The 24,838-nt window shown below is 41.8% G+C and overlaps 1 protein-coding gene and 4 long non-coding RNA genes across 6 annotated transcripts in view; 2 read left to right on the top strand and 3 right to left on the bottom strand.

The window, feature by feature from the left end:
* Positions 1–24,838, bottom strand: part of LOC118219213 — a 155,857-nt gene that overhangs the window by 100,828 nt on the left and 30,191 nt on the right. The window contains exon 3 of the mRNA XM_035402209.1: positions 23,969–24,283. Coding sequence (XP_035258100.1) covers positions 23,969–24,283 — 315 coding nt within the window. The remainder of the gene's footprint in view (positions 1–23,968; positions 24,284–24,838) is intronic.
* Positions 53–2,072, bottom strand: LOC118218870. Of its 2 annotated transcripts, XR_004763577.1 has the most exons (3): positions 1,861–2,072; positions 1,597–1,688; positions 53–872 (listed from the first exon to the last, which is right to left on the bottom strand). It is a non-coding gene; the product is annotated as an uncharacterized LOC118218870 (long non-coding RNA). The 2 variants fall into 2 exon arrangements; XR_004763576.1 differs by lacking the exon at positions 1,861–2,072 and having other exon boundaries at positions 1,597–1,854.
* On the top strand, positions 5,891–9,153 carry LOC118218863. Its single transcript, XR_004763568.1, has 3 exons — positions 5,891–5,986; positions 8,213–8,253; positions 8,837–9,153. It is a non-coding gene; the product is annotated as an uncharacterized LOC118218863 (long non-coding RNA).
* Positions 10,140–11,766, bottom strand: LOC118218874. The gene is made up of 2 exons (XR_004763581.1): positions 11,466–11,766; positions 10,140–10,959 (listed from the first exon to the last, which is right to left on the bottom strand). It is a non-coding gene; the product is annotated as an uncharacterized LOC118218874 (long non-coding RNA).
* Positions 15,531–16,274, top strand: LOC118218877. Its single transcript, XR_004763585.1, has 4 exons — positions 15,531–15,623; positions 15,852–15,907; positions 16,018–16,078; positions 16,215–16,274. It is a non-coding gene; the product is annotated as an uncharacterized LOC118218877 (long non-coding RNA).

Genomic DNA, 24,838 nt, shown 5'->3' with positions numbered 1-24,838 from the left:
AAAGTTGTGCTGCCATTGCTGAATAAAAATAATGCACAATAAGAACAGTGAGTTTTGGTTTCAGTAGATCTTTATTATCCCCAGAGGGCAACTTGTGTGCAGCATTAAAATCCACATACATTTAATAACCATACAAAAAATCGACTTGTACATTGCAACATTTTTTAAATCGGATTTCCTCTGCTGTAATACCATTTTCTGTCCAGCAGAGGGAGGCAAACTCCTGACATTACATTGCATTATTCGGCAGACGTTTTTATCCAAAGTGACGTACAATAAGTGCATAAAGAAGGTCATTGGAACAACTACAAAACACAGATCCAATAAGGCACAATACTCATTTTGTAACAGTTATTCATAGCCATGAACACATTAAGTCCAGTTCACACATTAAACATTACTCTGACCTAACCTCTGCTAAGTAAAACTAGGAGGCATGACAAGCTACAACATCAAGATAATGATACAAAGTACAGTATAAGTGCTGGATGGCGGTACAGGTAACATGAAATTGGCACAGGAGGTACATGTGTAGCATAAAAGAGGGGAATTTAAGTGAAAAAATTATCCCAGATTCATCCGAATGGCAGGGGTGCAAGTGGCGCTGTTTCCACAGAGCGGAGTGGTCGAGCTGGCGTGTAGGATTGAATCATGTCCTGTAAGTAGCCGGGGGCCGTCCTGTTGGCTGCAGGGTAGGCGAGGATCTGGACTTTGAACCTGGTCCTGGCAGCGACCGGTAGCCAGTGGAGTGAACTCAGCAGAGGAGTGACTTGGGATAACTTGGGAAGGTTGAAGGCGAGTCGGGGAGCAGCATTCTGAATCGGGACATGTGAAGCCCAGCACCGATGCCTCCGAAGCACTCCCCTCAGCTCCTTTAAAAAAAGAAGGGACCAGTTAAAACCATTTAAATTGATAATCAAACCAATATATGTAAAGCGAGATGCATGTATACTGTATTTTGGTACAATCTATGTATTAGGCTATGTATAGTTTTGTTTTTAGTCACACACTAAACAGAGGTAAACCAGTAGAATGTGTGTGTTTTTACTACCATGGAGAAGTGAAGACCGTAAACTTAATCCTTAACATGCATGTGATTTACAGCAATGTGCATGCAAACACCACGAAAATTGGAAGCAATCAGTTTTTAGCAATAATCCGATTAAGTATCTGCATGGTTCACAACAACACGATTTCTCTAATACCTGGGTTTTACATGGATTCTTTTAATAATCATGTAAGGCCAATTAGTTGTGTCCAAAAATAATTGCTTCACATCGCTCTGCGTTTTGCTTCCGCCTCTTCGCTTGGTTTGATACTGGTTTGTTAAACTTCCACACGCGTTACTGCCCCTCTGCTGGTCGTTAAAAAAAATTCACAACTGATCCTCAGATGCATCCGTGCAAGTCTGGTTGCATACAAACAAATCCAAAGCTTTCCTTTCAAATAGTTACCGCTTATTCTTATCTGAACCAAGAAACGTTTCAAAAGAAACTCCTAATTCTGAAATAAAGTTGAATACCATCTTACTTTCCTGTATTTTACATTATAATAACATGTTGAATCGTCGCAGGCATGCCACACGCTCATACCCACCTGAGTGTTTCCCTACCATCTTTAAACATCGATTAAAACCACAGTACCTCAGACTTAATCATGCTGGTTTAACTGTACTTGATCCTTACCCCCTGCATAAAGATATAAAAACAACATCCAGGTCACTGCGTCTGGTGAACTTCCGCATATGCAGTTTTAAAATGTCAAAATTTAAAGCCGACTTTCCTACGTTCATGTGCACACACAAATCGAAAATTTACGCAAACATATCGGAGTTAATGTAATGTTTTCTCAGATTCTTACCATATCCGATTAAGGTAACAAACAGGCGTTTACATCAAACCTTCCATAGCCGGATTATTGCCTCAATCGTATTAAAACCGAATTGTGCCTAAACGTAGCCGAGAGCTGTGTTTTCCTGTGCTTTAATGGTGATTGATGACAGGTGCGCGGACAGCCGCCTGTTGCAGGTGCGTTTTATGTCCACAAGAGGGAGCCATCTTACCTATTCGTATATACAGTTGAAGCCAGCCATCGTTAATAAAATAATTAATGAAATGTCATACAACACTGTACTTAATAATAATTAATAAATAATTATTTCAATTAGCGCACCAGCTGATCACACAAAACTGCAAGAATCTCTCATACAAATAAGATGCGCTGCATATGAACAAATGAGATGGCAATAGGCAAGGGTTTTAATATTACATGATTAATCACTGCTTCCTGTGGTGGACAGGGCTGAGATTTCTGATGACTCATCCCGATTAATCTGGACATACCGATTGGCTCAAGGGCTGCGATTATTTGGCTTTACTGAACAACGCCCAGCCGGACCAGTACCATCCACAGGGCATTTTTGCCTTGTCGTGGTCCTGTGTTCACAGTCAAAGAAGTTTGCTACGTTCAGCAAAAATCTTAAATGTTTGCTGCCATTTAGGTTGGAATTCCAGGGGTGTCAATGTCCAGGGATGCCAGGAATCAGCCAATGATGCATTTACACGTTCATTAAGCATGTAAAGAATCACCATGGTAACAGCTTGCAGGGGGACTGAACCAAGATCTTTGTTGAGGATGAAACCCTTGTACACTGTGTGATGTGCCTTCGCTAAGTACCTCTATTAAGATAATTACCCTTTCAACAGAGATACCTGGGTTCATAACGTTGCTGTACTGGAGTGTTTTTCCTCGTTGACATTTAAGACTGTAGACTTAACTTAGAAGTCTGGATCACTGGTCTTAGGTGCCAAATGCCACAGCTGGTTAAAAAGAGTCTTGTATAGTAATAATCACAGCTTAGTGATGACAAAGAATTTGCATACTGATTAACAGTATCGGTGGGTGGAGGACCAAAATGTGCCTAGGTGCTTGAAAACATTTCCGATTGCTTTCATGAGGAAAATGTTTATCTTTGACAAACAGGTCATTGAGCATAGAGTTCTGGAGCACCTCAGAGAGTACATGCACTAGCATTCCCCCCAATCCACTAACCGTGGATACCATTGGTGCTCAAGTTGGGTGATTAGTGCCTGTCTCTCACTCAATCCAGCTCGGCCATCAGTACATTTGAGAGACAGAGATTAATCACACTCCTTGAGTGGGAATTGAACCAACATTTTCAGGCTGGGAAATACCAGCGCATTTACCCTCTGAGCCACCCCAGAACTCTGAAAGCACTCTCTCATGCATCATAGTTAAGTCTACAATCAGTAATGTCAAAGTGAAACAACAGTGTAAGGCCTGCAGGGGGACTGAACCAAGATCTTTGTTGAGGATGAAACCCTTGTACACTGTGTGATGTGCCTTCGCTAAGTACCTCTATTAAGATAATTACCCTTTCAACAGAGATACCTGGGTTCATAACGTTGCTGTACTGGAGTGTTTTTCCTCGTTGACATTTAAGACTGTAGACTTAACTTAGAAGTCTGGATCACTGGTCTTAGGTGCCAAATGCCACAGCTGGTTAAAAAAAGTCTTGTATAATAATAATCACAGCTTAGTGATGACAAAGAATTTGCATACTGATTAACAGTATCGGTGGGTGGAGGACCAAAATGTGCCTAGGTGCTTGAAAACATTTCCGATTGCTTTCATGAGGAAAATGTTCATCCATGACAATCAGGTCATTGAGCGTAGAGTTCTGGAGCACCTCAGAGAGTACATGCACTAGCATTCCCCCCAATCCACTAATCATGGATACCATTGGTGCTCAAGTTGGGTGATTATTGCCTGTCTCTCACTCAATCCAGCTCGGCCATCAGTACATTTGAGAGACAGAGATTAATCACACTCCTTGAGTGGGAATTGAACCCACATTTTCAGGCTGGGAAATACCAGCGCATTTACCCTCTGAGCCACCCCAGAACTCTGAAAGCACTCTCTCATGCATCATAGACAAGTCTACAATCAGAAAAGTCAAAGAGGAAAAACATGTAAGGCCAGCAGGGGGACTGAACCAAAATCTTCACCTTAACAGACGTAGTGGAGACACATCACATAGTGTGCAAGGGTTTCTTCCTCAACAAAGATCTTGGTTCAGTCAATGATCTGAAATGGCAGAAGGAATTAAACAGTATTAGCTTGATACATCACCAGCGAGTCATAAACTGGGGTAGGTACCCCAGCACAGGGCCAACTTGTCCCCATGTGAAGACACTCACTTGTCCATAATAAATATTCAGATATGTGCGTGTTATCCTTAATTTCTTACACTCTAAATATCTTTGTTTAACACATCATAACTGTGTCCTTTCCAGATTCAGGAACTCCACTGCAGTTTATTAATATTCCACATTAAACATTTGTGAACAAATTATTATTCATAAATATTTATGTTCTGGGTTTTGCACAGAAATGCATCAACAATCCATTTGAAAAAAAAAATGCAAAAAGGAACGAACCTTCTTTTTCAACATTTAACTCTGATATTTCTATGAACTTCTATTTTGGACCACAAGATGGCAGTATAAGACCACAAATGACCAAAAAACAAAAAAACAAAGGCTCTTCCTAGGAAACTCTGTGTATGCTAGGTCCTAGGAAACTGTATGCTGGGTTTTTTTTTCCAGCCACAATTGCAATCCCAGAATTAACAAGATGTTCACTTTTATTAATTAGACACTTTTCATGTTTTGAAGGATTATTTACCCTTTTTAACCACTTTATGTTAGAAATAGCTATGCATGCCATGAAGAATAGCAGTACCACATTCACATTGTGCTATATTGCAAATGGTTTATTTATTATTAATTATTTATTTAGACAATGCGGGTCACCATAGATGTCGTGTTACCATTATGTGCAAACCTGAATCCCTAATTCAGCAAATAATTGAACTAATTATATAATCAAGAGCTGAGGCTGGAATAAAAACCAGCATACACACGGCCCTCCATGGCACTAAGTTTGAGACCACTGTGCTACGATATCTATCTAATTTTTAGACCAATGGCCTTTAATTTTATCATTGTTTATCCTCCTTCTACAATGTCAGATCATTGAGTTCAATGTGATTTTCCAGCCTTGGGTGAGCTAGTCTATGATGCATTCTAACTGGTTGTAAGCCTTAGTTGTAAGCTCTTGCCCTTCCAACAATGGGACCAGTACAAGGGTTTCATCCTCAGCAAAGATCTTGGTTCAGTCCCCCTGCAGGCCTTACACTGTTGTCTCACTTTGACATTACTGATTGTAGACTTAACTATGATGCATGAGACAGTGCTTTCAGAGTTCTGGGGTGGCTCAGAGGGTAAATGCGCTGGTATTTCCCAGCCTGAAAGTGTGGGTTCAATTCCCACTCAAGGAGTGTGATTAATCTCTGTCTCTCAAACATACTGATGGCCGGGCTGGATTGAGTGAGAGACAGGCAATAATCACCCAACTTGAGCACCAATGACATCCACGGTTAGTGGATTGGGGGAATGCTAGTGCATGTACTCACTGAGGTGCTCCAGAACTCTGTGCTCAATGACCTGTCTGTCATGGATAAACTTTTGTCTCATTTTGACTTCTGTGATTGTAGGCTTAACTATGATGTTGGGCTGAGAGAGTTCATTTATGGTGACTGAAACGAAAAACAAACGAGAACGCGCAATAATTATTAAATAAAACAGTTGATTGCGCACCTTTTTTATTATCTTAAATTTTAAATCGTCCTTATAATTATGCGACGTGCGCTATATAACGCCAGTGAGTAAAAGGAGGAAAAAATTAACGCCCTCCCCCTTTACTTCAGTACATACGGTTTGACCAACCGTGACGCAATGTTTGTGTTTTTTAAAGTTTTGTGGGATATGTAGTCAATAACGCGTCGCGATTGCTGAAGCCGGCGAGACGGTGGACTTCATTTCCCGAGTAAACCATCGTCGAAAGACATGCGGTGGCCATCTGCAACTCGTAAATATACTTCCGCCTGCAGGGCTGCAGAAAGGTAATTACATATTTTGCTACAAGCCAATGCTTACTATGCAATGTCTGAATGCTCACTTTAACTATGTTTTGAAAATATTACTTCGTGTGCTTCCTGTGTGATACGCGATAATATCCGTACATTTAACCAACCTTGCAAAATACGGTTTGCATCGATAAACAAACAACCGAACTAGCTAGCTGCCTAGCTAATGTCGCTAGCTAGCTATGTAGATAACACTAGCTGGACAGCCATCAAAGAATCAACAAACCAGTTAACGTTAGCGAGTTTTGTTAGCTGCATTTGATGAATTGGTTGGTTTGACATTTCTATAGTTTTCTGTTTGCTGGTCATATCAAGCCTTCCTGCAGCCTGTTGAGCGAATTCATAACTGTCATTACAACTACATGTGGTCATGCTGTTTGTAAATACTACCGGTGTTTACAGAAACTGTACGCAGAACCTTTCTTGCATTACAGCCTTAAATGAAACTACATTAAACATGATTTATCCCACCTTCATTTGCACATGGTATTCAGTAATATCCCACATTTCTGAGAATTTATTAAAAATGAAATTCTATAATAACTGAGTTGTGTAAGTGTGGACATTTTTCTCCATCCATTTTCCCCTCTGTCCCGACGAGAGCCCTAGTGCGTTCTCAATGAGAAACGCCCCCATAACAGGATGCTTCGCTGTAGGGCTGGTGTTCTGTGTTGATGTGCTGATGTGTGTTTTGGACAGAATTTCTATTTTGGTTTCATTAGATCGCAAAACATTTCATGACATTGCTTCAGAGTTCAGTGTGTTTTTGCATATGTCAAAGGAGACATATGCAAAAGGCTTTTTTGAGTAGGGCCTTTCTTCTTGCCACCCTGTCATATAGGCCAGTATTGTGGAGAGCTTGGGATATTGTTGTCACATGCACACATTGACCAGTCTTTGCCATAACGGACTGCAGCTGCAGCTCATTAAAAGATGCCATTGGCCTCTTGGTGACCTCTCTGATTAGTCTCCTCTGTGCTCGTTCATCCTGTTTGCAGGGACGGCCTGATCTATGCAAGATCTCAGTGGTGATTCACTGTGTTATTTGAGTCTTTTGATATCTCGTTATGCTCATCTCCTGATTTGTGTCTGTCTGCAGTTTTACCTCTGAGTCCATTAGAATGCTCTTTGTTGTTCATGGTTTGTTCTTTGCTGTGTAATGCACTACCCTGCAGAGGAAGCCTACAGAAACAGATTGTTTCATTGTGTGCTAATCAGAATTACTATAACTGGACACAGGTAGGGGCCAGTCAGCTTGGTGTGTGATGTAGGAGTTTGGTTATGCGTGAGCTAATGCACCATTACAATCATTAGGGTGTGTCTGTTTTATGCAACCCAGCTGTCATAGATTTTTTTAAATGAGTTCTCAGGTATTTTGAGAATTGTTTTCACTTGGATATTGTGGAATACCATGTGTCAATACATGTAAAAAATCAGATTTGATGTGCTTTTTATTTAAGGCTGTAATGCAGTAAGAGGGAACACTGTGGAAGGGTTGTATACACGTTCTATAGCCAGGTGACTGCAGGTGAAAGAGTATGACGTGTGCATGTTGCGGAAGATGAGGACAGGGCCTTTATGTATGTTGGTATTTGGATGTGAGTTATTTAACTCAGTTGGAAGGCTCACCACCTTAGATGTGCGGAGGAGAATATGTACATGTGAGATATTTGAAGAAACTGACACACCCGCATGGCTGTATCTGTTATCTGTTCTCCTGCGCAGGTCTAAGGTGATGGGCCTGCTAACTGTCATTTTAGTAATTCACACCCAGATTCCAACATACATAAATTACCTGTCCTCATCTTTAACTACATGCACATTTCATACACTTTCCCATGTATTCACCACATACAGTGGCTATAGTTAATGTCTCTGCCAGTCTTATATACTTCTGCCTTTATACAGTAAACTGAGTTTAGCTTCAATTGTGGGTAATGGGAAAAATCTGCATGTATTCGTCAGCCTTTCAAAAATAGACTTTAGTGTTATACTTCCTCTGCTGTAATTCAATTTTTTGTCCAGCAGAGGGAGACATATTCTTCGCCTGTAGCACCCTGTACTAATGCAGTCCTGTCAACCCTCTTTTAACAAAGATTGTTAATGCCTCTGTTTTCATTTGCATAATGTATGTTCATAGGTAACATATTTTGATTATATTTTGTTTATTTTAAACATTCCCCCCTCTTTTTTTCTCTCCAGCTTGTCTGCAGAAGCAGGAAGTCCCCAGATGGAGGCGCTGTGTATGTATGAGTTTGGTTTTGTTTGTTTTTGTTTCTATGCACCACTTTTGGTGTATATTAGTGCATTACTACTGCCAGTCTTACATACTGCTACCTTTCTGCAATCAAATGAGTTCATTTGATTGCGTAGTAGTATGGGGGACTGTCAGTAGTAATGCACTAACGGAGAGTGGGGCCCCTGTCAAAAATTTTTTTTTTTTTTTACCTTCCGAAAATTTTGAATTTGCAAAAAAATATTATAACCCCCATGTTGTATTCTGGGAAATTCCGGGGGGCCAGATTGCCTGCCCGTCCACTCACACCACACACACACCTCCCCCACCCTTGGGGACCACCGACGTTGCTCAGGTGCGGTCTCAGGGACTCGAACCATCAACCTCTACCTCCTGAGGATCGGTTCAGCCCCCTACGCCACATACTCCTTATCACTCATTTTTTTGTGCACTTACACAGCACAACGGACAAAAGCTGCGTAAACTGAAAAGGGGAAAGCAGGGCTTGAACCTCTGACCTTGCTAGTGGAAAACGAGAACCATTCCTCTGCACCACTGTAACTTTGACATTGTTTCTGTTTTTCCTGCAGTGACATGAAGACAGTCAGACCTCAGAAGTAGAAACTGAAGGGACGGACCGGGATTCGAACCCGGAAGCTCCGTGTTCCGAGCTTCGGACAATACCTTTACGCCACCGTCGTGTTAGCGGTTGCGCGGCTGCAGAAGTGGCCTGATGATGAGACAACCCACGTATAAGCGAAACAAAGACAAAGGGGGGTTCGAACCCCCAACCTCTGCGTCCGTAGGCAAAGACAATACCGTTGCGCCACCTTCTCTTCTGTGAATCGGCCGGCTCTTCTATGGGTAGAAGAAGATGACGCAACAGAACTATTTCCCAAAAAAAAAAGAAAAACGCTGGAACCCCCCTGGCCGTGGCTGGCTCAAATCTGCTGGGCGTGATGCAGTGACTGGAAGCTGATGGGAAACGCCACTGTTAAAAAAATTACGTGAGGCTTGAACCCTGAAGCTTCTGGTCTTGAGACCAGGTCCCTAACCACTACACCACAGTGGTTTTGTTGTGTTGAAGGCTGATTCAGTGGATATAAGACTTTGATATCACAGAAACTTTGCCTTCATCTACTAACTTCGGACCTGAAGGCGATGAACCTTGTTACCTATGTCTTACAGCCGGTTCTTAGAGCCACAGCAGAGCGGTGAGTTAGGGGAAGCACCAGACAGACAGAACAGAAGGGGGATTGAACTTGCTACCTTGGGCTTTGTGGAACAGGGTACTCTGTCTTGCGCCACGAAGCCCTTCAAGAGTTCCTGGGTGCTCATTAGTGAACTTATTCTCAGACCCATCAGAAATAAACAGGAAGAGCTCAGCTTTGAATCACACAGATCCAGATTAGGTGCCCTCCTAAAATGAACTCTAAGAAACTGCGGCAAAATATAAACTGACACTCTAACATATTTTGGCTTCTTTAAATAAAGCTTTTGATTCATTGAAGGAATTCCTTTGCATTTGTGATTTATAATTAGAACAACAGGTGACTGACAAGTCCTGTTCAAACAGATGACCTAATTAAAGGTGTAATGTTGTTGCATCTTATAGGTGTGCCTGAAAGTAATTAGTTGGTTACATTTTTTATACCTTTGAATGTTTTCTTTCACAAAGATGAAAAATGAGATTTAATTTAAACACTCATATTCTGTTTTTATAAACTGCAGTGGATATGTATTGGGGACAGCGCTTGTAAATGCATTTTATTTTCTTTTAAATAATGAAATAAAATTAATTGTGTTTTGGAATTTTATTCTGCAATTCCATTTCAGTCTTGAAAGTTGTGCTGCCATTGCTGAATAAAAATAATGCACAATAAGAACAGTGAGTTTTGGTTTCAGTAGATCTTTATTATCCCCAGAGGGCAACTTGTGTGCAGCATTAAAATCCACATACATTTAATAACCATACAAAAAATCGACTTGTACATTGCAACATTTTTTAAATCGGATTTCCTCTGCTGTAATACCATTTTCTGTCCAGCAGAGGGAGGCAAACTCCTGACATTACATTGCATTATTCGGCAGACGTTTTTATCCAAAGTGACGTACAATAAGTGCATAAAGAAGGTCATTGGAACAACTACAAAACACAGATCCAATAAGGCACAATACTCATTTTGTAACAGTTATTCATAGCCATGAACACATTAAGTCCAGTTCACACATTAAACATTACTCTGACCTAACCTCTGCTAAGTAAAACTAGGAGGCATGACAAGCTACAACATCAAGATAATGATACAAAGTACAGTATAAGTGCTGGATGGCGGTACAGGTAACATGAAATTGGCACAGGAGGTACATGTGTAGCATAAAAGAGGGGAATTTAAGTGAAAAAATTATCCCAGATTCATCCGAATGGCAGGGGTGCAAGTGGCGCTGTTTCCACAGAGCGGAGTGGTCGAGCTGGCGTGTAGGATTGAATCATGTCCTGTAAGTAGCCGGGGGCCGTCCTGTTGGCTGCAGGGTAGGCGAGGATCTGGACTTTGAACCTGGTCCTGGCAGCGACCGGTAGCCAGTGGAGTGAACTCAGCAGAGGAGTGACTTGGGATAACTTGGGAAGGTTGAAGGCGAGTCGGGGAGCAGCATTCTGAATCGGGACATGTGAAGCCCAGCACCGATGCCTCCGAAGCACTCCCCTCAGCTCCTTTAAAAAAAGAAGGGACCAGTTAAAACCATTTAAATTGATAATCAAACCAATATATGTAAAGCGAGATGCATGTATACTGTATTTTGGTACAATCTACATATCAGGCTGTGTAATTTAGTTTTTAGTCACACACTAAACAGAGGTAAACCAGTGGAGTACACCAATGTGTGTGTGAATCTACTACCCTGGAGAAGTGAAGACTAATCTTAATCCTTAACATGCAGGTGATTTACAGCAACGTGCACACAAACACCCCGGAAATCAGTTTTCAACAATATTCCGATTAAGCATCTGCATGTTTCAGAAAAACACGATTTCTCTAATACCTGGGTTTTACGTGGATTCTTTTAATAATCATATAAGGCCAATTAGTTGTGTCCAAAAATAATTACTTCACACCGCTCTGCGTGATGCTTCTGCTTCTTCTTCTCTTTGTATGATTCTGGCAGGTTAAACACTTCCACACGCATTACTGCCCTCTGCTGATCGTTAAAAAACCTCACCTGATCCTCAGATGCATCCGTGCATATAGTCCAGTTGCATACAAACAAATCCAACTTTCCTTTCAAATAGTTACTGCTTCTTCTTGTCTGAAAAAAGAAAAAGGAAAGTCCTAATTCTAAAATAACATTGAATACCATCTTACTTTCCTGTATTTTACATTATAATAACATGTTCAATTGTTGCAGGCATGCCACACCGTCATACCCACCTGGGTGTTTCCCTACTATCCTTATCGCTTAAAACCACAAGTGCCTCAGAATTAATGTTGCTGGTTTAACTGTACTGATCCCCCCCCCCCCCCCCCCCCCCGCATAAAGATATACATTGCACTAGGTAATAATGCTCAAAGCATAGGCTCTGCATCTTGTGGCCATTGTTTGTCAACAATTTAGAAGTGGTTTGATGGTCCTAGGCCCTATTATCTAGGAGCTATTGAACTTGAAAGCATTTGTCATCTGTATTTTTTTCAATAATCAATTGAAATACCTAACTGGAAATATTTGTGTAAAATTGCACTAGGTAATAATGCTCAAAGCATAGGCTCTGCATCTTGTGGCCATTGTTTGTCAACAATTTAGAAGTGGTTTGATGGTCCTAGGCCCTATTATCTAGGAGCTTGTATGTCAGACCTGCATGTATCATTATGTCCAAATCCCCCTCCACTAAAAAAAGACTTAATGAAGGAGGAGACATTTTGTCACAATTCTGAAAAATAAATGTATTTGCATATTTATAGATTCAGGATTTTTTTATTGAAGAAGTGTCTGTCTGAACTAGACACTTTCTCTGTGAATCCCTTTGAGACAAGTGTGATATAGGGCTATATAAATAAACACAATTCCACTTGAGAAGGCATCAGAAGGAATTTCGAGATTTAAAAAAAAATGTGGAAAAACCAGACAAATTATATTTAGATATATACATCTTCAAACATATCCTTGGGGGATATTTAAAATATAACCTCACAAAGTGTGTCTTTACGTCTCTCCTCATGTCTTGTTGAGCTAGGTTGAGCTGCCCTTCCCAGAGAACAAGAGTGTCAGGGAGAGAGAGGAGAGCGAGGAACAGGAAAGAGAGAGCCAGGAACAGGAAAGAGAGCCAGGAACAGGAAAGAGAGAGCCAGGAACAGGAAAGAGAGAGCCAGGAGCAGGACTTCAATTACTTTGCCCGCCCTGAGCTTTCCATGTTCGATACTTTTTTAGATTTCCACCCTCAGCAGAGAACCAACAATCAGGTTGTGCAAAAGGTATTCACCTGCAAAGATGGCACCAGCAGGAAGTGGCTCACATATTGCGAGGAACAGCATACATTGTTTTGTTTTATATGTATGGCATTTGGAAAGAGCACTGACACCAGCAAGTTCATTACTGGACTCTCAGGATGGAGACGTGTACACCAGCGTACAGAGGAGCACGAAAAGAGCGATACACACCGAAAGTGTGCGGAAGCTTATTTCCTAAGGTACAAAAAGGGAGATATCCAGAGCAAGTTTGCCGGCAGTCAGATGTCTGCTCATAGGCAGCAAGTCAGAAAGAAACGCCAGGTTTTGGAGCGTGTAGTGGATGTGGTTAAAGTGTTTGGAAAGAGGGGCCTGAGCTACCAGCATATGAAGAATGAGGCAGCATACAACTGGGATGACAATACCCTAGACCATGGAAACTTTTTGGAGCTCATCCTTTTATTAGGAAAGTATGATGTCAGTCTCAAAGAGCATCTTGATGATTGCATAAAGAAGAGCAAGGAATTGCATGAATCAAGTGGAACAAAAGGTAGAGGATCACTTATCACCCTACTGTCCAAAACCACTGTGAACTCCGTGATCGATAGCATTGGCCATCTAATTCAGGAGAGCATTGCCAGTGACGTCCAGGAAGCTGGCATGTTCACTGTTCAGCTGGACACTACACAAGATATAACCAGCCAGGATCAGTGTGCAGTCGTCTTGCGTTATGTTACTGAGGCTGTGCAGGAGAGGCTTGTTGCTGTAGTGAAGTGCCATGCATCCACTGGGCAATACTTCGTGGACTTGCTCTCAGAAGTCTTAGATCGTCTGAAACTGGACAAGGCCATGTGTATCGGAAATTCAACAGATGGGGCATCAAATATGCAGGGCCAGTACAGAGGGTTTTCAGCATTGATGACGTCCGAGTCTCCCACTCATGTGCATGTATGGTGCTACGCTCATGTACTAAATCTAGTGCTGGCTGACACTAATGGAAGTGTTATCGAAAGTGGATCCCTCTTCAGTCTACTGAATGACAGCTGTGTTCATCAAGGACTCCTACCAGAGGGTCATTCTGTGGGACAACCAAGCCCAAGACAAAAGCCACAGACGCCTATCTCCAATTGGAGAAACACGGTGGGGCTCCAAGCACGAAGCTGTCAAAAAAGTGTTTGGACACTTTGGTAAACCAGCCAGCAGCCTCTTCATCGATACAGTGCTCACACTGGCAGCCATAGAGCAGCAGGCAAAAGAGAAGCCAACCGTCCGTGCTAAAGCACGAGGATTCAAAGAGGGCCTCCTGAAATTCGAAACGGTGTTAACAGCACAGATATTCCTGCGAGTATTTGAGCAAACCACTCCACTATCAAAGTACCTCCAGACAAAAGGGATGGAAATCCTCTCTGCCCATCGTATGGTGATCGCCACACAAGACAGCCTCAAAAACATCAGCAGGGATTTCACAACTGTGAAGGCAGCTGCAGACACATTTGTCAAATGGGAAAATGAGAACCTTGAAGTGAGAGAGGGAGGAACAGACATCGAAGTGGAGGATTCACTGCCTCAGAAACGACAAAAGAAAAAAAAAAAACGGGGCTGGAGAGATGGCTCAACATGAGGCACTCGTATGAGGTGAATGTCCACCACGCAATTCTGGACACGGCTAGCGAGGCCCTCCACAGAAGATTCATGACACATGGCACTCTCTTTGCTGATTTAGCATGCCTGGACCCCAGGAACTTCGATCAGATCAAGACCACGGCCCTTCCCAACAGTGCTCTCCAAGACCTCAGCAAATGTCTCATCAAATTTGACAGTCGGGCTACAGTGGACAATCTTCAGTCAGAACTGAAAAGTTTTGCTGGACAGTGGGACAGGCTTAAAGCATCCCATGTAGATGAGTACCATCCCAGAACGGTAGAAGATGGATCTGCAGGAGAGGAAGAGGAGCCTGATATCGTGAACAAAACCTGCGCCTCCTGCAGAAATCGCCCACTCTGCTGCTTTAAAGTACTTCGGCAGTTCAACATGCTGTCAGATGCCTATCATCTCATTGGGCTTGCCTACAAGTACCTGCTGACGCTTTCCCTGACTCAGGTGGCCTGCGAGAGAACATTTTCCACACTGAAATTCATCAAGAGCAGACTGAGGAGCACCCTGTCTGCAGACAAGCTGGAGACATTCTTGTTGATGGCCACCGAAAAAGACGTCCTGATGGGGTTGGACTCCGACATGATCATTGACAGGGTAGCTGAGAAGAGTGAGCTCATGAGAAAGCTGCTCCTGTAGCCTAATAAGGTGAGATGAAAAACAATTCAAATGATTATGAAAATATTCATTGTCATTTAGCAGCTCTGTTTACTTCAAGACTGACCCCCACCACCTCTCTCTCTCGCTTACAGGATGCCCTCCTAAAGCCTTTCCCAGATTCCCCGTATGTGTACAATTATCTCTAGATTTTTCTAAATTAGTAGTAGTCGTACTTTAAAGATACTGTGATCATTTAACTCACTCAATCATTTCCATCTTCCTCTCTCTGTCTGCCTCTCTTTCTTTTAAAGGTTGTCTTGTTTGAGGATATATTTTACGTCTGTTTTGACTTGGTGAGTATAGTCATGCAATTCTGTTATTTGTTTCCCTGAATATTCTGATCTGAATCTGTCATGTACTGTAATCAATTATGTTATTATTGATCACGTCTCTCTCCCCCCCTCTCTGTCTCTCTCTCCCTCTCTCTCTCTCGTTCTCTCCCTCCCTCCCTCCCTCTCTCTCTCTGTCTGTCTGTCTGTCTCTCTCCCTCTTTCTCTGTCCCTCTCTCTGTTTCGGTTTCTCTCCTCTCTCTCTCTCACTCCAGCTTTAAGGATGCCATCACTTCTGTTCTGTGTGATCCACGATTGTCCAGGAGATTGACAGGGCTAGGGATCCTTTCTTGTTGGTGAGTATACAATCTATACAACTATATAACTTTCACTAATGATGCTGCATCATGTCTCACATTCACAGGATGCCTTTGTTTGTTTGCAAAGATTTTACAGAGTTCACACAGATCTTTTTTTAATTGGTGAGTTTACAATCAATCTATACAGCACTACTTTGTCTCTAAATACACTGATCATCTGATCAATCATTTATCATGTTTACTTTCTCTCTACCATATGTACAGGATGCCCTCGCTTCTGTTTTTTAAATGCCTGCAGCCTTTTCCAGATTCCCACTCTAGTATGTATACAATTACCTCTACATTTTTCTAAATTAAAGATACTGTGATAATTTAACTCACTCAATTATTTCCATCTTCCTCTCTCTGTCTGCCTCTCTTTATTTTAAAGGTTGTCTTGTTTGAGGAGATCTTTTCTATCTGTTTGTGTGTTCACAAGCAACATTTACTTGGTGAGTGAGTATAGTTATGCAATTCTGTTTTTTGTTTCCCAGAACATTCTGATCTGTACTGTAATCAATTATGTTATTATTGATCATGTCTCTCCCCCCTCTCTCTCTCCCTCTGTCTCTCTTTCTGTCTCTCCAGCTTTAAGGATGCCCTCAGTTCTGTGATCCATGATTGTCCAGGAGATTATTTATTTAAGACCTTTATTCTTTGCCTTTGAATGGCAATCAATGTACAGTGAATGTGTTTATTTTTTACATAAAATTGTATTAAATCATTTGAATTATTCATACAACATCTAGCAGAGTTTTTCTTTAACAATTATTTATTGAGTATGGGTATTGTTTACTCCACAGCCACCTCTGATCACCAGGATCAAGAGTGAGTGAGTACACTGCTCCACTTGCATTGGCATACTTGACTTGTCCATAACACTCCGCTCTGTAGGGGGTTTGGCAAATGGTTAGATATGCATCATATACATATTGAACGGTCTGCGAGGATGTTGTTCTGATGGGCGGTGTCCGACTGATTGCAGGGCCTATTTTTTGTCCCAGTCCAGCCCCAATTCAGTACAATCTTTAATAAGAAGAAATGTAAAAACATTAAAAGAATGAAGAAAACATACTTCCACAACTACTACAACCACTACACAAATTTGAATGTAGTTGAACTACCGGCAAACTGCAGCAAAATGTCATGAAACTACGAGTTTAACAGCATGTATTTAAACTACCTCCCAGACACTGCATATCAGAAGAATTATACCTTTTGGCATTGACCTTCCCCCTCCTTATAATTCATAACAGTATTGCATTGTGTTAAATCAATTGTCATTGGGTGGTGTATAGCCATTGTCTGTTTTAGGGAGACATTTGAGTTACACTGAGAAGGTTTTCAGTACCACATCGGCCTTTCACAGAGCAAAACAAACTTAAGTCATCCATTTAAAAAAAATCTTAGCTCTGAATCAGCGAGGTAGGCCAACCAAAAACAGTTAAATTATTCAAAATTTCATTTGCAATGTCCATGTAATTTACAAAACAGTCCAGTTTGCATGTGTTTCTCCGTGTTTGATATTTCGTTAAATCCCGTTTCATTCAGTTCGTAATTGCAATACGGTATTTCTTTTTTTCCAGAGTCAGTTCATTGCAGCCCACAATTCAACAACAAAATACATTTTCCTTTTCAAACACACTTTAGCTGTTAGAAAAAAAAAGATCAAAAACCGAAGTAACAGGGCTTCAGTGCGGAGCGTTCCACACCCGCCGCTCGCTCAACAAACACCACTCAATTAGCGAAATAACCCGTAAAAATCAAAGAAACCAACAAAGAAAAAATAATGAAATCAGCACTTATCGTCCCGTCCCGTCAGTCAGTCAGTCGTAGGCGTTTCTGTCCGAACCCAGGCTGTACCCTGCGCAATTTGGGAGTTTTGGCTTTTGCTTGTAGAGTTTGTAGATAATGTCTTGTCGGCCAGGTGGAATTAATTCGTATTAGAGTCTCTTCTACGGCTCTTCCGTAGCGATCACGGTAGGATTCATTTTCTTGTACTTCGAAATGACTCTTTTCTATCCGACTAATTACACACAGCTTTTCTCGCTTTTATTTTTCTCAGCTCCCGGGGTTTAACTTTCCGCTTGCAGATTCAAACTCGCTCGCAGCCGCCATTCAAAAAACTCTCCCACTGACGCCGTTGTCTCCGCAATTATTGACGTGGAAAAGGGGGCAGTGCTGTTGCACACCTCACGCACCCACGGACACCTGACCTGTCCTGTCAACACAGGGCCGTCACAACACACATACTCTCTCATACGCACTCACACACACACATATGCACCCACACACTAACTTGATGATGGTGGAGGAGAGCGCTGTCTAACAATTCCGTACATATAATGTACTATGTAGTGACGAGTCAGATGTTACAGTATTAGGATTATAGTTCATAAGTGAAATGCTCTCTCAACAAGGTTGCTGGGTACCGCTACACAGAAACTCACTATGAACTATCAATCAATCAATCAATCAAACTTTATTTACATAGCACCATTCGGACAAATCAAATTGCAATTCAAAGTGTTTTACCAGTGATTGACAAAACATAAAATGTTAAAATGGATTTACAGGCTAAAGGTGGGTAGTTAAGATAATAAAAAATACATAATAAAATACAATACAAACAATAAAAATAACAAGAAATAAAATGACAAAATATTACACAAAGTAAATTTTATGAAAAAACTGAAATGTTAATAAAATTAAATGCATGATCAACAGTAAAGTGTTGATAAAACAAAATAGAATAAAATAAATGATAATAAATAAAATAAGTGTAAATACTAAGACCATAAAATTGGTCTTTCTCCTAGCAGGATTTGCATTTTTTTCTCATTTGTTTGGGAAAGGAAGTCCTTTATAATTAGAGAAAATTTGTTGAAGTAATGTGTCCTAATTTCTGAATATTTTTCACAATGTAGGAGAAAGCGCATCTCTGTTTCCACCTCTCCTGTCTTACAGTGACCACATATACGTTTTTCTTTTGGTAACCATGTATTCCAGTGTCTGCCTTTTTCAATTGCAAGTGTGTGGTCACTCAGCCTGTACTTGGTCAGGATCTGCCTCTGCTTTTTATCTCTGACAGAGAAGAGATACTCAGCGAATTTGTAGTCTCTTTTTAGGGTCCGACAGCAATCTAGTTTGTTTTGTGTTTTGGTTACATTATCCCAATATTCCAAAGAAGAGATTTTGATCTGTTTCATTACTTGGTTTACTTTGATTTGTTGGTAAGCAGTGCTGGTATGAAGCTGGTCTGTGATTTGTGTTAGTTGGGTTAATGGGTTAGTCAGCTTCATCACCAGCTGACTGAGAGGACTCTTTCATGACTGAGCTCTTGGGCTTTCATTGCCTTAAATTGCAATGTGTCTTGAGGACTTGAATTGAGGTGCATCCAGAATTTTAATGCTCTTTTTTGGATACTGTCTGTATTTGTTGGTAACGGCTCGGGTCTGGGTTACTTTTAAATTTTTAAAGCAATTAATACTTAGACGAGTTTATACGGGGAGATGGGGTTCGATGGGAGAAGTCGGACTGTCATAAGGATGATAGAACTTAGTTGAGTTATTAAATTTAAATTAATTTATTGTATTATTTCAAATTTAATTATTAGGGGGTCACCCTCAGCTTGTTAATGGCACAGCATTCTGAATACTGAACCCAGACTAACTGGAGATCACCCTTTATCAGCCTCAATGCAGGGGGCAATCTTCCCTCTGGACTAAAATTATTTAGAGGGAACTGACCCATGGCACTTATGAATTCAAATGTTTCTATTTTACTTTGTTGGTGAGATCATTCCATCAGCATGAGAGAGGAAACATAAACACACATATACAAAAATATAAGCTTCAATGACTAATAATTGTTATTGGAAGTTAAGCAGTTTGGTTGTAATATGGGATAGGATATTGGCACAGTATAGCACAATACAATTCCGTACATATAATGTACTATCTAGTGACGACTCAGATGTTACAGTATTAGTATTATAGTTCATAAGTGAAACGCCCTCTCAACAAGGCTGCTGGGTACTGCTACACAAAAACTCACTATGAACTAATAACTACTAAAATAATTTTAGGCACATAGCCTATGATTAGTATGAGACAGACAACAATCAGTTACACTATTTGGCTGCTTTGCCAGCTTTGCCAGCAGCCATACCTCCATGCACTCTGCTCCTGCCGAATGGCTGAAGCTAAGCAGGCGTGGGCTTGGTTAGTACTTGGATGGGAGACCACCAGGGAATACTGAGTTGCTGCTGGAAGTGGTGTTGGTGGGCCAGCAGGGGGCAATCTTCCCTCTGGTACAAATAAACCCCAATGCCCCAGTGCAGTGACGGGGACACTGTGCTGTAGGAGATGCCGTCTTTCGGATGAGACGTTAAACCGAGGTCCTGACTCTCTGTGGTCATTAAAGATCCCATGACACTTATCGCTAAGAGTAGGGGGTTCCCCGGTGTCCTGGCCAAATCCCAGATCTGGCTCTCGCAAAAACTTGCCACTAAAAATCATCCCCAGATTTAATTGGCTAAATAAATGTTCTCTCCCTCTCCACCTTCGCTAATGTGTGGTGAGCGTTCTGGCGCAAAATGGCTGCCGTGCATCACCCAGGTGGGTGCTACACATTGGTGGTGGGTGAGGTGAGTTCCCCTTCACTGTAAAGCACTTTGAGCATTTGGAAAAGTGCTATATAAATGTAATTATTATTATTATTATTATTAATAATAATAATAATAATAATAATAATACTCGACTCATAACACAAAGTTCTTTAACCATACGATTAGGTTTACCGTCTACCCACTGTCTTGCTACTGCTGGCTCCATACGCATGTACGCATATCCTAGCATACCAATAGCTAACAGTAGGTTAAACTTTGAATTATGGCGTTACTTACGAGTCGGAGTGTGGAGGAGAAAGTGATCCCTGAGACCCAGCTGAGGCAGCACACGCTAAGTTCAAAGCTGGGAAATGCAGCTTTAGACAGTCCAGCTCGATCGGCGACACCGGACTCCCAACACGAGCCCGTCAGCACACACGGTTCCAAAGCGGTGCGAACACTCTTAAGTCCAACGGTACAGCGATCCAGGGTTATTCGGCGGGGACACTGAGGCTAGGGTAGCTTCCTAAAAATCAACGTGAGCCACGGCTCGGGTACGGAGGAAAAAGGAAAAATTTGAACAAGATAAAAAGAAGAGACGCGGCCTGGGTGGTCATTGCCTTAAAAACCTGACCGGGATAGAGCGAGCTGAGCTGTCATTGGCTGTTTGGAGGGCACATCTTCCTATCACGTCCGCCTTTCCCATTGTGGGGCGGGTTTCAATAACTTTGGTAAATATTTATTCAATTTTGATCTAGTTGGATAATTATTTAGCAATGCAAGATAGGTGGATATACTTTGTAGCCAGACCTTCGTTGTGAGTATTAAAATATACCCATACCAAACATGATTACTTTTGGTTCAGGTTACAAGAAGATGAAGAATTTTTTCATTTTTAAGATGTGCAGGCCAGGGAACTCTAATACTGTAATATTCTAATAGCCTGCACTCACTTGGAGTTTTTCAGACCTGTTGGATATTGTAATTGTATTTGCTAATTATTCAATTAGACTTTCCTCCATTCGCTTTTGAAATAGGCGACATAGCTCAGGAGGTAAGAGTGGTTGTCTGGCAGTCGGAGGGTTGCCGGTTCGATCCCCGCCCTGGGCGTGTCGAAGTGCCTCTGAGCAAGACACCTAGCCCCTAACTGCTCTGGTGAATGAGAGGCATCAATTGTAAAGCGCTTTGGATAAAAGCGCTATATAAATTCAGTCCATTTACCATTACCATTTACTGAGGGTGCCCACTAATCGCCGGTGGTGCTCTATAGGGATACGCAGCAGTTATCTAGGCGCTGAGTTGGCACAGCCCAAAGATATCACACCATGAGGGTTCACACCACAAGCGTGGTTAACAGTGAATGAACAGTCCTTACTATGCGTCCTCTACATGCAAGGAGGAAGTTAATGCCCCCCAGTGTCATCTATAGCTTTGTGATCTTATAATTATGAGTATCTGGCATGAGGGGTCTGCCGAACCTGAAGGGAAGTGGAAGATAGTGTTGGAATGAGGAAAGTAACAGACAGACTCATTTGGGAGCTTATGCAGAAATAAAGAATGTGAGCCCTCAGAGAGAGGACTGCAGAGAAACAACTTTCAACTGCCCTACAGGACACAGAGAGAGGGGGGTTCAGGGCTGTCAGGAAACAGAAGGCATGCTGCTCTGCTGATGGAAACTTAGAGATCTCCTGTACTGGCTCTATGGACATGAAATACATTTGGAAAGTTTTGTGGCTTTATGAAGAACTTCCAGACTGCAAAGGCACTCCCAGCCAGAACCAGCAGCGACACCATCACCACCACCACTATCCCAGCCCTTGCTCCAGCAGAGTGTCCTGCAGAGAACATGGAGAAAGAGGGACTCATTTGGGAGAAATAGAGAAGAGCAGGTAATAATCAAGAAGGAAAGACTACAATAATAATATTAATAACAACAACAATGATAATAACAACAACATCAGAAATAATACATTTAGCAAATATCCAGAGGGACTTACAAAAAGTGCCTCCATAAAGGTTCATACAACAAGCAGAGCTGATGCCAAGTTAGCAGTCTGACTAAGTGTAGTAGCACATTAGTAGTAGGCACTGAAGTAACGTTGTAAACCTACAACATAATACGAAGTGCCAGCGTAGGTGGGAGGAGACTGTGGATGCTAAGGCAGTAGGACTCTGAGATGGAGCCCTGGGGAACTCCTGCACTAAGTGTTAAGACAGTGGGACTGTGTTGATAAGTTAGGAAAAGTACATCCCGTTGGAATTGCTGAGATACCGGTTTGAGGGCCAGAGTCACCATCAGGATCAACTGTATCAAACGCAGCAGAGAGGTCAAGACAAGATCAAGAAAGGGGACAGGGGGGCAGTTTTTGCAGATTTGCATGATTCTGTTATGGGGGTGGGGGCTATAGTGACATTCTTCTACTCTCAGGAAGCCACTGCCATTTCCTAGGACATTTTCTGTGCCTAAATCCTGTCTTATAGCAGCAAACCAGCTTAAAGGCATCAGAGAATTTTCTCCAGCTTTATTGTATAGACAGAAAACCCAGTACAGTAATTTGTGGCCAGATAGAGGTGAAAACCTGCACTAAAGGCTGCAACAGGCCATTTTTATACTGTCTGGAGTAAAGCAGTCCACAGGCCAATACATTTCAGTAAATTCAGTGGCATTATGAAAATATACAAATTTTAGGCAAATTCCATAAAAACTGTAGACTAAAAGAGAATCAGTCTTATTTTCAATAATAGTCAGGCCTTAGTACACTGATAGTCTACAATCATTGTTTGATAAATGTTTTATTTAGCAAATTTGTGGGAAGACAGAAAAATTGACAAAGCTAGGCTACATCTTAGAAACCATAGCCTAAGATTGCAAAAGCCTAAAACCTATACTTTTGTGTCTCTTATGTGTATTGTGCTCAAGGGGACAATAAAACATGAGGCATTGTGAAAAAATAATTTTTATTTTATATTAATATTATTATTATTCACATTATTTTCCCAATGGATTACAGCAGCTATAACTCAGAGGAATAACAGAGTGGACCAATAAGATGCTGAGCCCTGCATCTGCACAAACACAAAGAGCTGAAGAGGAGGACCGTACCTGAGACGTGCAGAGAGACTGAGCCGATGGTCCTGTTGGTCTCAGGATCGGTCACCTTGTAGACTCCGGCATCCTCCAGTGTCACACTCCTCAGCAAAAGGGTGTAGTTCTGGGCCAGAAGCTCACATCTCTGAGCACAACGCTCCCCATACCTGGCTGGGCCTTTATTTGCATCGAGCATCAGCACCTCATCTGAACCAAGGCCTGCACTGAATGTTACCCTCACTGGGTCTGCGGTATAGAGAGGTATGGAGAGCAAACCACCGGGCTTCACTGTGAGGGTCTGGGGTGGGTGGCCTGTGAGGGCAGGGAATTCATTTACATGTTTACATATTTTACATTTACATGCATATTTACAGGGGATATGAACACATTATCAACAGCAGTCAGCTTGATCATGTAAAAAGGTAAAAATGATACAGGGCAAATTATGGCATCCAAAAATTACTGGTGTCATCTTTCATCAAATCTGCGGTACATCAAACAATACTTCTGTAAATTATGAAAAATTGTTACACTTGCCCTGATTAAAATTACCACATGAAAAAATAAATAATACACACCAGACACACTTATACACCTGAGCTGCTCGGCTGCCCTACAGAACTGCAGATCTAAAGTGAATTTTACCTGTCACAACCAGACTGGCAGAATCTGGATTCTCTTTTGGACCGTTGTAGAAGCACTGGTAGTCGCCTTCATCTGAAAACCGTGTCTGTCTGATGGTTAAAGACATGTTTCCATAGAGGGCTTGTTCTGGGGAAACTGAAGCTCTGTTCTCGAACCCGGGCCCATATGTGATGGTGTTCTTAAGGAGCAGGTAAACGTTCTCTCCACCTCTCTTCCAGAGGATATCCAGATCAACAGCACGTGCTCTGGTATTCATTTTCCCCAAACAAGGAAGACTGGCGGACATTCCCATCGCTACGGAAACATTTGATGGGACTGAGAGAGAGACAGAAAAAGAGAGCGGGAAAGAGAGAAACAGGCAGACAGAGATTTACAAAGCATTCCTGGCATACAGGAATTAACAGCTCAGCCATGTTGCTTGGGGTAGATGAAGGCCCTGATGCAGCATATGCTGTCTACTGCATACCATCCAAGGCTTGTGGGTTTTATACAGACTGGAATGATCCTGTCCCCCAAAAAACAATCGTAAGAATAATAATAGTAATATCCTTTGTCAAAAAACAGCTTTTATGGCTATCAAATCCACAAGCACTAAAAACATTCACTCAATCTGTCGGAAAAAAGGCAACATGTACTGACCTCTAATTTCTAGTTTCACATCTGAAAGAAGGATCCCATCTCTGTACTGGCACGTGTAGATGCCGAGGTCACTGTACACCACAGGACTGAGGAGGAGGCTGTAGTTTCCCGGATCTTTTAAGTGGAAGGATTCCACCCGTCCCTGGAAGCCGTTTCCAGTGGAAATGGATCTGTTGTGGAGTTCAGCCACATCCAGCCAGTCAGGATACCCATACTGCTGAAACCACCACT

The sequence above is a fragment of the Anguilla anguilla genome, chromosome 19 (genome assembly GCF_013347855.1).
Source record: "Anguilla anguilla isolate fAngAng1 chromosome 19, fAngAng1.pri, whole genome shotgun sequence".
NCBI lineage: Eukaryota > Metazoa > Chordata > Actinopteri > Anguilliformes > Anguillidae > Anguilla > Anguilla anguilla.
This window is presented reverse-complemented; position numbering and strand designations above follow the sequence as displayed.